The 15,979-nt window shown below is 45.5% G+C and overlaps 1 protein-coding gene across 3 annotated transcripts in view; it reads right to left on the bottom strand.

Moving 5' to 3' along the window:
- Positions 1 to 11,062: 11,062 nt before the first annotated feature.
- The window catches only part of Rtn1 (reticulon 1), a 185,862-nt gene continuing 180,945 nt past the window's right edge, over positions 11,063 to 15,979 (bottom strand). For all 3 annotated transcript variants that reach the window (XM_060387632.1, XM_060387631.1, XM_021645513.2), the window contains 4 exons: positions 15,005 to 15,074; positions 14,479 to 14,525; positions 14,321 to 14,379; positions 11,063 to 11,883 (listed from right to left, as the gene is read on the bottom strand). In XM_060387632.1, coding sequence (XP_060243615.1) covers positions 11,841 to 11,883; positions 14,321 to 14,379; positions 14,479 to 14,525; positions 15,005 to 15,074 — 219 coding nt within the window. In that variant the 3' untranslated portion in view covers positions 11,063 to 11,840. The remainder of the gene's footprint in view (positions 11,884 to 14,320; positions 14,380 to 14,478; positions 14,526 to 15,004; positions 15,075 to 15,979) is intronic.

Here is a 15,979-nt window from a genome sequence, read left to right on the forward strand (position 1 = left end):
GTCAAGGAATGCAGGTGACACCAGAAACCAGAAGGTGAGGAAACTGATTCTTATTTAGAACAGCCAGGGACTCCCGGGACCCTGTTGCCATACTAAATTTAGGCTCATGACTCTTCTTTTAGAATCTGACTACTAGAGCAGTAAGATGATAAAGTTTTCACTATGGCAATTTGTTACAGCAGCCACAGACATTCATACAGTGTGCAATGTGACAGTTAATAATAATTACTAATTTCCAGGATCTGGACTCTGGAAAATGGGAAATTAAGACATTATCTTAATTATTAGGTTAATGGAGAGGGGAAGACCCACCCACTCTGGCTGGTGCCATTCTTTAGACCTGGAGAGTGTGAAAAGGAAAAAGATGAAAAAGAGCTGATCTTCTCTTTCTGGATTGTGAATGTAATGTGATCAACTGCTTCAAGCCCCTCCCACTTTGACTCCCTGATCTTGGGTTGTACCCTTGCCCTGTGAGCTCCTATAAATCCTGTCTTTCTTATGTTGCTTTTATCAGGATATTTTATCACCGCAACAGGAAAATAAACCAAATCGGGAAATGTACACAAAAGGAATAAAGGTTTTGCTATTTTAAAATTGAAAATAAACAAAGAAATTGAACCCAAAGTTGTGTCCTTTTCTCTTATGCCTTTGTGTGTGTGTGTGTGTGTGTGAGAGAGAGAGAGAGAGAGAGAGAGAGAGAGAGGAGAGAATGTGTCTCATGTAGCCTTGGCTGGCCTGGATTATTATGTAGAACAGGCTGTGAACTCTCAGAGATCTGCCTGCCTCTGCTGCCCAAGCGCCGGGATTAAAGGTATAGATCACACCACCAGGCTATGCATGCTTTCTCTAATATTAATTCCAAGACAAACATTTTCTGGGCAGCCAGGATGGTAGGCTCTTACCTGTCTTCCGAGGGCATGTAGTTTTAGTTCTCATGAGCAAGAGTGCTGTCAGTTACCCAGTGCTGATGACAGAAGCAGGAGGAGATCCCGCTTTTCTCCCTAACTTGCACAAAATACAGCTGCATGCACATGGTGTTGGTACCCTCTTTTGTAGATGAGGTCTGCGTGGTACTTAATAATGACATTGGCGTTGAAAGCTTGCATAGATCTGGTACCTGTAGGCCAAGCCTAAGCTGCTTGGGTGTTTTTAGAGTATAGATCAAGCCAAGGTCACACTCTTGATAGATGCATCAGACATCTATGATATATGTAAATGATTGTATGCTGTAGTGTTTTGGCTTCTTTGTCAGGATCCACAGAAACTCAATGCTGGACAGGCCTCAGACCTTCATGGGCTCAGATCTCCCTGGGAAGTAAGAATTGTGGCAGATAAGTCTCTCTTGTCCTCAGCTCAAGCCCTGCAGGTCTAACACATTGCCCTTCCCCCAATCAGTGTTTAGCCAATAATCTTTTTTATCTTTCTGGCCTACCACCTGCAGCAGGCTGTCTCATCTTCAGGCCTCTTCACTTCGTGGTCACTGATGGCTGCTGCAGCCCCAGATGTTCTGCGCTTGTACAAAGCATGGGAAGTAGAAAATTCTCACGTGTGAAAGTTCCACGTTCCTTTCTTCAGGGAGGGAGATGTGCCCAGCATCTCACACACTTCCCTGTCTCCGTGGCCAGAACAGGATCACAAGGCCACCAAGAAGAAGGTGTGTGTGTGGGGGAGGGGGGTTAGACAGTGTCTACACCGTCACCTCTGTGGGCGTGGCAGGGAACAAGACGCTTCAAGTAACGTGGGAGCTGGATGTCAACTAATGTCAACCAAATTCATGTTTAACCTCACGGTCAGCTCCAAGCTGGACTGGTTTCATCTTTCCCTCGGGACTGAGAAGGAGACAATGCAGTTTCTCAGACTGGACAGAAAGGGAGTTTTGTGTCTCCTGTTATCTCCCAAAAGTAAGCCCTCAAGTTGGCTTCATGCCTTGCAGGTCTGTTCAGTATTTATATATTAGAAAATCCCTACTCCTAAATTTTCTCACAGCTCCTAGGGTGCTCTGATCGATCCGGCATGAAATCGGAAGGAAGACCTTATTTGGGAGAGGAAGGAGGCCACCAAGAGTAGGGGCAGGTGGTATGAGGACTAACACAAATTAGACCAGAGTATAGAAACACTTACGTAGGAAAATGCCATAATGAACTTGTTGTTGAGGACGACAAGTTAATGAAAAAATAAAGTACCCATCTTCAGGTCCTGGTCACAGTGACGCCAGCGTGTGGTTGCTTGTGGCAAAAAACACAACGTGTACCCTAGGCGGTACCAGATTGTGAACAGTGAAGCCAACAGACGGAAACACGCTGATGGAGTGGGACTGGGGGAGAAAAGCCAGCTCCCTCTGAGGAAGGGCAGGCTGTGTCAGTCAGTTTCAATGACCGAATGGATTTGGGGCAAACTCTAGGTCACATCACTGTTAGTGGTTTTAAGTCATTTTGCCTCTTGGTCTTTACACAGTCTTCAGGTGTAAAGTGCATTCTTCATGTGTAGCCTGGGATTGTGAAGGCCGAGCAGAATGCAGATGTTCTAACCGCGGAACGGTTGCTAGGGATTTCCCACCCTAAGTATTTCCCATCTTTCCCTTCTGTTGGTGTAAAATAAGCGCTCTTTCTGAAATGCTAATGCTACTGTACGTTCTGCCACGCCCTGATTTGCTGTTCAGACCTCGGCGAGCCGACAGCTGCAACAACACAAGTGGGGGACTGGTTTTATTTCCATGCCGCTTCTCCTGGGTCGCGGTCGACTGCCTGCAAGGCTGAGAGGCTGACTCCCGGGACAGAGGGACGGCAGGCTGCTCTGCTCTCCAACAAGGGCGTGGCTACAAGCGAGCCAGCGCCAGACTCATTGGTTCGGACACTGGCTGAGTGTGTCCCCAAGGCTGAGCATTGATTGTTTCTGGAACAGGGCATTTCTATGAGTTTCAGACAGCAGCGTAGAGGAGTCAGGAGGAGGAAATACGTGAGAGAGAGGAGGAAGGAGGGGCAGAGACCTGGAGGTGTCAACTGTGTGGCACTGAGGGCCTCTCTTTCCCAGAGTCCTCCCCATTTCTGGGGCTGAAAACCTTCCCCAAGAGTTCACTTCTCCACAGTCAGTCACGAGAGTTTTACTGTACACGGAATATCCTAACTAGCCCTTTGAGTAAATACGTGGGTAAGATGTGGTTCCTGCTCTTGAGAAAATGGGCCTTGGGCTGGGAAAGGAAGCACCGCTTTCAACCCACTGACCCTTGGTACTTCCCTGCAAGCAGGGTAGAGCCAGACCGACTGCTCATGGCTGCAGAATTTCACAGTGTCACAAAAGAGCGGCCTCGGTGACCTCACCACAGCTCTGTGTGTGTGGGGGGTGGGGGTGGGGGTACTTACTATAATCATCTTCTCAAAAAAGAAAATTACATTTAAATGAACATGCGTCTAATGAAAGGCGAAGCGGGCTCCCAGCTAGAGCTGTGTGAGGTTTGTTGTAAAGCTCACCTTGAGTTCGCACCAAGAAGGTGGGTTTTAGGTTACAGACAGAGCTGCAGTGGCTCCGGGTGGAGAGAGGAAGCCGCTCCCTGCCGGAAGCTGCTTATCTCTGACAGAGATAACACTTCCGCCACGGGGTGTCCAGTGAGCACTTGCAGAGTAATCAGAACTTAAACTGGGGCAGAGCCAGCCAGCCCGTGCTGCAGGCCGCGACAGTCCTCACCGTAGCTATCTGAAGCCGCTCACGCGCTAGGCGGCATCCTCACGCTAGGCAGCATCCTCACGCTAGGCAGCATCCTCACGCTAGCAGCATCCTCACGGACAGAGGGAGGATAGTACTATACACACCTGCTTATCAGTTTCACACGCGTTCCCAACACTCAGGCAGACTCTTCGGGTATAAGTATTCTGTTTGCTTCATCTTTCATTTCCACTTAATCGTCTTCAACCGTGTTCCAGATTGAATTATTCATACGAAGATGACTCAGCAAAGTTATAACTTCCTGCCTGACTTATGAGTCTTTTTTTTTTTTTTCAATTTACAAAATGCAAGGAAAAAAAAAAAACCCGGATGACCTGCGTCTGTGGATGTAATTGACTACTTTTGGAGCTCCCTTCGGAAAGTGGAGACACAGCCGTAGCAGCCCTGGCTCCTACTCCTTCCTAAACCCTTCCTCAGTCAGCTCGCTGCTCTCCCGGGTTTGCCCTGGCTTCCTCTGACCTGCCTGGTTTGCTCTACTTACATCTGTGCCTCACCTCACCCTCCTTACCAAGTGCTGTGGTTTGGATAGGTTGTAACCTCTAGGGAGTCGCTGACAGGTTTTGCTCTCTGTGTGGTAGAAATGAAGTGATGAATCTTTAGTAAGTGGGGCCCCTGGCCAGTCAGGTGGCAAGACAGGCCCCTCCCTTCTTTCTGGTAATGAAACTTTTCCCTCCCATGTTCCTGCCATGGTGGGGACCTGTGCCGTAATGTGAGACAGCCAGAATAGCCCTCAACAGAACCGAGGCTGTGCTGTGTGGACTCTGAGCCTCCAAAACTGTCGGTGAAACAGACCTCTTTCGCCATGAATATCTAGCCTCAGGTATTTATTTTATTCTAGCAATGAAAAATGGGCAAGCACAGAAACCTTTTTAAAAGAGTGGTGTACATTTTGGCTATGATGCATCCCTTCACCTTGAGCCTAAACTGCTTCTTCTTCATCTTGTGTGTGTGTGTGTGTGTGTGTGTGTGTGTGTGTGTACATGTGTGCACGTGAACACGCATGCACACATGGGTTTTGAGGCCAGAGATTAATGCTGGGTGTCATCCCAATTACTCCTGCCCTTATTTTTTGAAACAGGGTTTCTCACTGAACCTGGAGCAAACCTCAGGGGCCACTCTGTCTATCTCCCCACATGGGGATTACAAGCGTGTGCCACTAGCCTGGCTTTTCCACACAGGTTCTGGGGATCAAACTTCACATAATAGAAGCTTGTATTCGGGTTCTCTAGAGAAAAAAAAAACAATAAAATGAATATGTGAATGTGTGTACATAAAATTTATTAAAGCAGTTTAGGTGGAAATAGTAACTATAGCTGAACCATGCTGAAGAATCTGAGAAACCCATAGTTGCTCAGTCCAGGAGGTCAGGTACCTCCACCTATCTGGTGCAGGAAACCTGGAGGGTTCCAAGACAGCTGCTGGTTTTCAGTTGATGATGGAAGGCCAGAAACTCTGGTTCTAGGGAAGCAACGGCACTAGCATAGCCATCACCACCATCTTTGCCATCACCACCATCACCACCACCACCACCACCACCACCATCAGCAGCACCAACAAGGACAGGGAGTCCAAACAAAGAAAGGGTGAGCACTCATCCTTCTGCCCTGTAGTCTTCTGTTTTGGCTTCAACCAGAAGGAGCTGTCCACCTCTGGAATGGGCTTCCCCCATCAATTAAGGCAATTAAGATAGAACGCTTCTCAGGAGAGGCTCCCTGCTTGGCTCTCTCTAATATGTGGCAAATCGATGGTAAGACCAGTTATCACAGTACTTAAGATATTGCTGAAGAGATGACAGAAAAATTAATGTATTTGTACAATTTTAAAACATAGAGTTCAAAGTCTGCAGTTCAGGCCTTATTTAGAAAGGGGGGAAAACGTAGAAAAAAAAAAGGCGTCTCTTCAGGATTCATACCACTAACTTCATATCTAAGCCAATGTCCTAGTCAGGGTTACTATTGCAATGATGAAGCGCCATGACCAAAAACAACTTGGGGAGGAAAGGGTTTATTTGGCCTAAACTCCCCCATTGTAGTTCATTATCGAAGGAAGTCAGGACAGAAACTCAAAACAGGGCAGGAACCTGAAGGCAGGAGCATTAGCTCGTGTCAACTTGATATAAATATGGAGGAAAACATGGAGGCCACAAGTGACGGGTCACAATTGTAATCCTAGCATGTGGGAGGCCGAAGCGAGAAGAGAGTAAATTGGAGGTCAGCTTTGGGCTACAGAGTAAAGCCCAAGTCTCCAAAAATGTCATGATAGCCATCAATTAAAACAATAACAAAACCCACCTCTGAAGCCACTAGACAAGAGCTGACATTCTATTGGCCCTACTGATCGCTATGAGAACCAACTCCCCACCATGGACTTTTTAAAATCACCTTCACCTGTGCTTAAAATCTGAGTCTGTGACCTCTTTACACCAGAATTAGTACTCCACGAACATTTGTAACTCTCGGTCAACCTGATTTTAGGCCGTAGCATGAATTCTCAGCTCTGGGGGATCCTGAGCGTCTGGGCTTAATGAATGATGTCACCATGATTTCCCTGCTCTAGCTTCTTGTCCTGTTGCAGCGTGGATGTGTGTTCTGGATCAGGGGCACTGTGCATATAAAATTAAGCCATTATATAAAACTCCTTAGGATCTGTACTTTCCTGTTGCTGCTTGCAGCAGGGGTGTTATGCAACACTGCCATGAAATCCTCTCTGGCTGGGAAGGTCCACGTGGAAAACCTGCTTGGAAAAATGCCTGCAGTTGAAACCGTTAGACTCTCGCATTCTTCCAATAAATGTCCGCTGATGGCTCATACATGCTGCTGGGTTTCTAGTGGCAACAAAGAATCTTTCTGGGGAAGCCTGGTTTAGAGGTGCAAAGATTTAAGGTGCAGGAGACGGGAGGGAAGACTTCATGCACAGAACCCAACTTCCAAACCAGGAAGAACCGCTTGCTCTAGAATTTTGGAAATTTTAGTTAGAGATGTTTATGAGAAACTCACTCTATGCAGGGACTGTCTAGAAGACACTGTATCATTCCTAAGAATTTCTGTCTCACAACAACCTTCATGATGAATAAATCAAGTATGTAAATTGGCTAATCATTGAGATATATCCTGTAGAACACACAACTTAGAGATTAAAGAATAAAAAATTTAAAAGCAGGTCCCAGTGTTTCCCCTGCAAACACAAAAAAAATAAAAAATAAAAAAGGTAGAGTCATTTCAATCAGGGAAAACTGTATGAAAGACCAGGAGGAAATTCTTTCTCCAGCCCATTCCCCCGAGTGACAGGTAAAGGCCAGACGCTCAGATGGGCTGGCTCAGAAAGCCTGCCATCATGTGCACACACCGTAGCGTGCGCAGCGTCATCCTTGGAGAGCTGCATATTCTGTTGGCGACATGTTCTGTGCCGCCACATACAGTGGCTGCTCTTCTCTCCCCGGAGAAATGAGAGAAGCCCAACCATATTTTGAAGGAATGAAGGGACGACAGGATAAATTTGTCCCGGGGATGTTGTCTTGCGTGCACTGAGGTTTCTGGGAAGTCTGACGGATGGATGGCACATGAGAAAAATGACCGTCCCGCCTGCCTCATGGTGCCATCACTCTAGTGCCCTGGTGCTCAACCTTTGCTTGCCGCACCCCTTTAATACAGTTCCCCTTGTTGTAGATCCCCCCCACACGCCCAATCATAAAATTATTCTTGTTGCTGGTTCCTAATCTTGCGACTGCTATCAATCATAATGTAAATACCTGTGTTTTCTGATGGTCTGGGAGGGCCCCTGCGAAAAGGTCATTCAACTCCCAGAGGGGTTGAGACCCACAGGATGCTCTAGAGGCATCCATAGGATGGTAACTTGTCCTAACAAGTTAGGACAAGTTGGAATTCACAAACTTGGAATTTGTGAGCTGAGGCTCCATGTTTGCCCTTGTGTTTCAGAAGTGAGAGAAGGATAAACCAGAAGCTCTGACGAGCTTACACCCCAGGAGAGAAAAGGAAGCACCACCAAATTCAGCTGAAGCATTTAAACTTTAATTTATTAAGTAATCTCCTGAGTGGAAGTACCTAAATGATTTTTCTCATGATAGAGTTTCAGAAAATCGTGAAAGATGTGCATTCCTGGGCTTTCCCCCTAACTTCCTTCGAGGGCTTCCTGGCTCCTTCCTCTGAAGAGGAAGCACCGTTTGGCAATGGTTGGCAAGAAATCATAGCAAGCTTTACTCTTGCTGTGGCCAAAGAAGATCATCAGTGATAAAAATGGCCTCCAGAGCTTCATTCAAATGGTTTGTTTCCCTACTGAATTAGAGCTTAACTGGGATGTAGATGTGATCGCACAGTCTCAAATACCCCCTCGTTCAAACATTTAAAGGTCAAAAGCTGTATCATATCCCACCACCTTTATTTCTGGAATGATTGCTGAAGCACACTGCACCTTGTCCTGTAACCGGCTCCCACCCAGAGGAGGTGAGAGCTCTTCCAGAGGAGGTGAGGGTTTTCTCTGGTTCACAGCCAGAGCCCCTTCATTTGCTCTGTGCTCCCCAGCGGCTCTCCTTTCTGCCCTCTTCTTATGTGTCCACTGGGTCTCCACGCTCTTTCCACCCCCTGGAGTGTCACCTTGGCTAATATTTCCTGTACATGACAGCACGTGACACGCCAAAGTCTTATCTAAGCTTATGCTCATGTCTGTCATTTCCGTGTGTCTGACCTTTCCCTCAGGCGTCTTTCTCTACCCTTGCTACCAAATGGGATCCCCAGTCAGATCCTCCTGATGATATGGAAAAAGAATTTTAGAACAACTGGAGAAATGAAATCCCGTGACCAATGATATTGATGGTCAGTTCTGCACGATAAAACCACCTAGATTCTAGGTTCTAGAAGAAAACCTGTTCTCAAAGTTTTGAGATTAGAAACCTACAGAAAAACTAAATCCTTTTATTTACGAATGTTTTTGTGTTTTCTTTTCATTTTTTAATATAATTTTTTATTTATTACAATGTATTCATTTTGTATCCCAGCTGTAGCCCCACCCTCATCCCCTCCCAATCCTGTCCTCCCTCCCTCATCTCCTCCCAGGCCCCTTCCCCAGTCCACTGATAGTGGAGGACCTCCTTCCCTTTCATCTGACCCTAGCCTATCAGCTTTCATCAGGACTGTCATTCATAGTCTTCCTCTGTGGCCTGGCAAGGCTGCTCCCTTTGAATACTGAGCTGCCATGGGCTACATCTGTGCAGGGCTTCTAGGTTATCTCCATAAATGGTCCTTGGCTGCATTATCAGTCTCAGAAAAGACCCCGAGGCCCAGATATTTTGGTTCTGTTGTTCTCCTTGTGGAGTTCCAGACCCTTCCAGGTCTTTGTTTCTTTCTTTTCTTTTCTTCTCTCTCTCTCTCTCTCTCTCTCTCTCTCTCTCTCTCTCTCTCTCTCTCCAGATTTATTTGATGACTCTATTTGCATGAACACTTACATGCCAGAAGAGGGCACCAGATCTCATTGTAGATCGTTGGGAGCTGGGAATTGAACTCAGGACCTCTGGAAGAGCAGCCAGTGCTCTCAACCTCTGAGCCATCTCCCCAGCCCTATGAATGCATTTTTGTTTTGTTTTGTTTTTGTATTTGGGTGTTGGAGATTGAAGTCAGGTTCTCACACAGGCAAGCACATACTCTGTGGCTGAGCTATACAACCTTAGCCCAAGAAATCCTCTTCTGAATCATTAAAACACTAAAAAATAACCAGGCACCAATTTAAGCTTATTACCTTCCCTTCCCAAGCCAGTTTTTCTGGGCGCTCCATCTGGAAAATGGCGTTTTATTCTCTTGCTCAGCTGGTCTTATAAAGTGGGGTTAGAGTGAGGACTGTAAATTGTCTAAGGTGTGAAACGTAACCAGGCAGCCACTATCAAGGGCAGCTTTGGTCTGGAAAGTCTATGTCAAGTTCGTCACCAACTTTCGTCAAACCCATCCTGCATTACCTCCTAGTAGCAGCTCTACCCATGTGGGTGACTCACACACCAACCAGGAGACAGGTGAATGCTCAATGCCTCCTTTCTTTTGTGATCATGACCCAGCCGTACCTGCTTGTGTTAGAATTGTGTCACAGTGACCTCCTATATTAATCTCCAGTGTCTTGCATCGTTACTGTGTTTATGTAGCTCAGAATTAAAGTGCAAAGCCCCAAACCATTCTTTTTTTCTGTGGAAGAATCTACATGGCCTCACCATTTCCACCAGCACCACCCAACCAGCCCGGCTTACTACTGACCATTTTCTGCATCTGCCATGCTCTTTCGTGTCTTGATTCCTTCTGTATGTTCTTTAATCTGGTGAAGCTCAGGACCTAGCCAGACCATTCTGCTTCCTGGAGCATCCTTCTCTGGGCTGGAGCTTGAAAGGCAGCTCTGAGTTCATGCTATTCTTTGCCTAGTTAGTGTTTATCCAAAAGCACTGTCCTTCTAGTCCCAATGGAGATGTTAGCTTCTCGGCCATTTCCACGGTGTCAGACTGCCCTTGTCTTTTTTATGCCACCTTGATAAATAAATAATTATAACACTTATTATTATTATTATTATTACAATGTCTCCTTGTTGCCTCCCATTGATAGTCCTTTCAATCCCTGCTATCTAATCTTTATAATGTGCAGAAGGGAGACTGAAGATGAAGCTCAGGTGTGCTTGCCTAGCATGTCTGGGCTCCGGTCCCCAGTATCACACCACACAAACCAGGCACGGTGCCACTCACCAGTAACCTGAGCCCTTGGTAGGTAGAGGCCAGAGGATGGGAATTTCAAGGTCATCTCTGGCTATAAAATATATTAAGGCCAGCCTGGACTACATGAAACCCTATCCCCTCTCCCCCAAAGTGCAAATGAGTCTTTACAAGAAGCACAGTTCAGTCACCAGAAAACGTATCATGGCGGGGACGGGAACTGTGAACTTTGACTCAGTGGCCTATTCATCATGCTATTCATCACAGCAGGATCTCAAGGAATAATTGACAACAGAGTCATGACCTCTGGCCCATGACCTCTGCAATGGTTTTACACCAGTGACGTCCTCTATAAGATGATCAGTGTTTATGTAAGGATTTCATAACACCTTCAGACTTTTAGAAACTGCAAAATGTGCAAAATATCCACATTGACCCATCAGAGTCAATACAACACAAACAGCTTTTCCACGGTGATTTCCATTATTAACACAGTGAAGCTGTAACCCAAGCTGGACCTGGGGCCTGCAGTTCTGGAAACAGGACACTTAGCCTCAGCATCTCCTGGCTCGTCCTCCAGTGACTTCCTCCTTCATGTCTTTCCTGGTGTTTGGATTTTCAGTAAGAAGATCACCACGAGACAGGGAGGAGTGTCTACTTTTAGTCACATTTATTGATGCATTCAGTATCAAGTACATAAGTGCAAATATCCAGAGTCCGTGATTAAGTCCGTTAGGAACTACAGAGGAAGTAATACAAAGTGTAATCAAGTCACCATGCCGGCACCTTTGAGTTACCATACATGTAAATCAGCCCAGGCATCCCATACAATAAAAGTACTGTGTGTTCATTTTGGATTTATTCTTTAATCCAATCATTTTAAGTTATACAAAACTGATTACCCTATGTACGGTCAGCTGTTTTATATTCATTTTTATGTTGTGTGTGTTGGGAAAAAAATGCTAAAACATCGGCCTACAATTCTATATAGTGTTATTAAAGATGAATCCAACCATCAACCCAAGGACATGATAAGCGATTTCCACTATTGTGTCAGCGCACTTGGCAAGAAAGGCCTAGCCACAGGGACGGTAGAAGCTACGAAAGCATCGCAGAGCGAAGAACATCAAGGAAGGAAGGAGAACGTGGGCTCTCACCATCATGCACTTTTTTTTTTTCTTTTTTTTTTAGCAACACAAAATTAAAAACCACATCTAACACACTTTTCTCTATACTTTAGTGCTTGACACGAGGGACTCAAACATCCTAGGAGAACAGGAAGAGCCTGAAAACACCTGTCTGAAAGTTTGCCTCTAAGATTACGGTACTGGGAAAGGGAACAATCAGTTTGCGGTAACGAGAGAGAAGAGAGCTGTTACCACTCCAGACACTCCCATCCATGTCTGGATTCTCCTGGGGTATCCATCTACTCAGTGTGCCTTTTGGCGCCAGGGATTTTAGCCTGAATCCTAAAAAGGAAAAAAAAAAATCAAAGGGTTACATTGCAAATTGGTATCCGTGAAATCATTTCATCGTGCGGCTTTACTGTCTGCGTAACTAAATAGCAAGCTTATTCTGTGAAACATAGCTTTAAATGTGGGTCTCTGGAAACACATATAAAGCAACAAAAAGGAGCTGAATGTTGAGTTGTGCCCAGACAAGAGCGCTTCATTCTTTAGCGCAGCTTTTTAGTAGATGGGATGACCAAAGTTGATGGCTTTCACAACTACAGAAATGTCGACAGTCACCACTGGCTACTTGGTTCTGGGCACTCCAGAAAGGGGAGAAGAGCGCAATGACTATGTCAGGAAGATGAGAATTAATGAGGTGCGTCCTGGCAAGGGAATATCTTCACCCTCGGTGTGACAAAATACCCAGAAGTGGAATTAAGCGTGGGTTCTAGTTCCAGCCATTGCTGCTCATTCATTGAATGAACCTTCTTCTTCACAACTTAGTCAGTCATCTCTCTGTGTGTTTGTGCAGGTATGTTTGTGTGTGCATATGTAGGTACATTTATTTGTGCGGGCCCATGTGCATGTGTGTGTGTGTGCAGAGACAAAGGGCTGATTTCTGGTGATGTTCTTCAGTTGATCTCCATTGTGTCTTTTGAGGCAGGGTCTATCACTGCTGATTAGGTTGGGCCGGCTGCTGAATCCCGGGGGTGTGCCTGGCTCTGCCTCACCAACACCAGGGCTATAAATGCTCACCACCGTGCCAGACTGTTTTCAATGTGGGTTTTTATGCTTTAGCAGCATAACGTTTACTGACTGAGCTCCCTCAGTCAGAGAACTATCTTTTTTTGTTTGTTTTTTAAATTTAATTTAATTTTATTAATTACACTGTATTCACCCCATAAGCCCCTTCCTCCTCCCCTCCCAGTCTCCCCCCCTCCCCCTTCTTCACGCATGCCCCTCCCCAAGTCCACTGATAAGGGGAGGTCCTCCTCTCCTTCCTTCGGATCTTAGTCTATCAGATCACATTAGGAGTGGCTGCATTGTCATCTTCTGTGGCCTGGTAAGGCTGCTCCCCCGTCAGGGGGAGGTGACCAAAGAGCAGGCCAATCAGATTATGTCAGAGGCAGTCCCTCTTCCTATTACTATGGAACCCACTTGGACACTAAACTGCCATGGGCTACATCTATGCAGGGGTTCTAGGTTACAGAGAACTATCTTTAACATAATACTGCCAAGGCTCCTAAAGCTCTGTACTGCCGCCATGGTCTGAGTACATCTGTTATCATCTTAAGATGGGTTCATTCTAGAGGTTTCTGTTTATTAATCTGAAGCCTTATGAGTTCGGCCTGCAGACTAGAATTGTCACCTCCCTCTACACTAGGCAACCTTTAACATTCTAGAATTTAGTGTTAGACAGATGGAAACAAGGTACAATTTCATTCTCGTCAGGGTTGAAGACAGTGAAATAAAACAAGGAGGCACAAAGTTCAGGTGGTGACGAATGCTAATGAAACAATGCAAGACAATGTGATAGGAAGTGAGGGGGAGCTACGGGGAAGTGTGTGGAGCCAACTTTAGAATTACTGATCTGAGAAACAGATGCCCAAAACACAGGCGGGAGCCACCAGGCAAAGAGCTAGAGGTTTCAGGAAGAGAAAGCAGAGAGTATGGAGGCTCAGAAGGAGCTTCGGTATTGAGGGATAGGTCTGAAAAGCAGGCACTAACTCAATGGTGTTAGACAGTGAAGGATTAAAATTTTATTCAAAGTAATGGAAAGCCATTGATAAGCCTGATGGAAAGCCATTGGTAAGTCAGGCAGGGGGATGAAGCCACCTGATCCATATTTTAAAAAGAATCATGTTGGTCACTGTGTGGAAAATAAGGAGGGAGATGAGAGTAGAGGTAATCTCTAACTCTCTTATAGGTAGCACCATGAAGCAGGGTCTGTTAGCAGCAGAAGGTTGACAAGAAACAAATACAAACTCGTGGATTTGAAAGAGTATGAAAAATAATTATTCATGCACTTTAAAGTTTTAAAAATAATTTTACTGGTTTACGTTTGTAGTATTCACCGCGCCAAGGACTGAAGGTGGCAAGTGTTTTAATTTCAATGTGACTGTTGACTTAACGTTTCCTGAATCAGGTTTCCTTTCTCCTCCCTTCCATCTTGTTCTTGAACATGGGCCAGCCCGAGGGGAGGGTTTAGCATTACCAACTTGTTAAAATGGATTCAATATGATAGATGGAATAAGTCCTTGACAGTTTTATTTCATCGAGGGTTTGAACGTTATACTTACTTTTTGAAAAAAATAAAAATTAATTGAGATGAGAATGAAGGTATGACCCAAAGGAGTACTATAACTCGAACCTATTATTTTGCTATCTCTTCGTTACATCTACCCAAGCCACTCCTGTGCCTGCTCCGGAGAGTGAACTGCGCTATGTGACTTACTTTGCCACGACAGTGTTTATGTGAGTCCTCACGAGTCCCAAATATTGGTCGATCTGTGCCTACAAAGAGGAAGAGATCATGAGCACACACAAAGAGCTCGGGGGTGGGGGGAGGGTGTCCAAATTTCACATGGATGCCTGACCCCATGCGCAACTCACCTGGTGCTTAATGTACACCACAGGTAGGGTAAACATCGAAACCACAGCTGGCATGGGGAGCGGGGGCGGGGAGGAAACAAATATACCATTAGAACTCCGAGGTCAGCAGGAGCAAGATGCATTCCGCATCGTCATGCGACAGTAACGTTATTTGGGAAAAAAAAAAGCGTTTGTAGATCAAAGATGGCAGGGAAAAAGAAAAAAAAATAAATAAAAAGGAGGAAGAGCCCTCTGTAGAAAAACCGTTATTCCTAGAATGAGGATGTGACATGCCCTTTCAAGATGACAGCTGGTGACAATCGATCCACCCATAGCTGCCACTGCAGATGTATAGATACTAGAAGCCAATTTAGTGATGGGGTTAAAAAAAAAAAAGTCACACTTAAACATTCATTGTTAACTAACTACAATTGAAAGGAAGATACTCTCCACTTGGGGACATCCAATATCCGTTCCTACCAAGAAGCCGAAGGCTGGCAGCCATGGAGGCACCATGTCTGCGGTCTGAGGCCAAGGAAGCCCTTACCCATAAGCAGCAGGGTCAGGCCATTGAAGAGCGCGCCAACGTAAGTCAGGAGCCACATGAGAACTGCAAACTGAAGAATGAAGGGGATCGTCAGTGAGCCCACCATCAGCCCTCCTAGACGGGGTTCATATCTTTCCCGAGTTAGGATTGCAGTTATTCTAGTTAGCATTTCAGCCTCCCCCCCAAAGACTAGAATGAATGGCAATAGGGAATAGATTCCCGGGAAATTATTTTGCTAGGAAATAAAGTGTCTAAACCTCACTGTACTGGTCCCTTGGAGACCTTGGATCATGCTGTTAAGATTCAAGGGACCCAATAGAATCAGAGGCTAAGCTAAGCATTCGGCAAGCTGCAGATCTTGGCTGTTTTTATAAGGGCCCAGGGTTTAAAAAGGAATTTTTACATTTTTTAAATGGTCAAATTAAATAATAGTATTCAATGATTTCTATTAAATTTAATTTACAGTGCTTATCAATAAAGTTTTATTGGTACACAGTCATAGCCCTTCATCGACGGATTGTCTTTTGCTGCTTTTGTGTTGTAGTGTTCAGGGTGTGTAGGGATAATAAGGCCTGAAGCCCCAGGCCATATTATCTGACCTTTACAGGCCTCCTCTGACCTTTACAGGTGAGGTTGGCTCACCTCTGTTCTGACCCACAATTTGTACCTTACAAATATTAGCAGTCAGCAAGTATGATCTCCAGACATGTCTCTAAGTATCTGTGACAGCTCCTGTTCCAGGGACGTACCTTGAAGATCAGGCCCCTATCTCTCGCTGTTCCCCTGACTCCCACATAAACTGTCTAGGACTGTCTGATGTAGGTCTGATCCTAGTTCTTCCAAATACTACTGGGTAACCACGGATACGTGTAAATGTCTCTGGGCCACAGTTTCATCGTCTGTGGAACGAGGGACTAGCTTGGATGAGTTCCGTGGTGCCACACAAATAGACTCTCCGCTTCTGGACTAGTGAGC

The sequence above is a fragment of the Meriones unguiculatus genome, chromosome 7, assembly GCF_030254825.1.
Source record: "Meriones unguiculatus strain TT.TT164.6M chromosome 7, Bangor_MerUng_6.1, whole genome shotgun sequence".
In the NCBI taxonomy this organism is placed as follows: Eukaryota; Metazoa; Chordata; class Mammalia; order Rodentia; family Muridae; genus Meriones; species Meriones unguiculatus.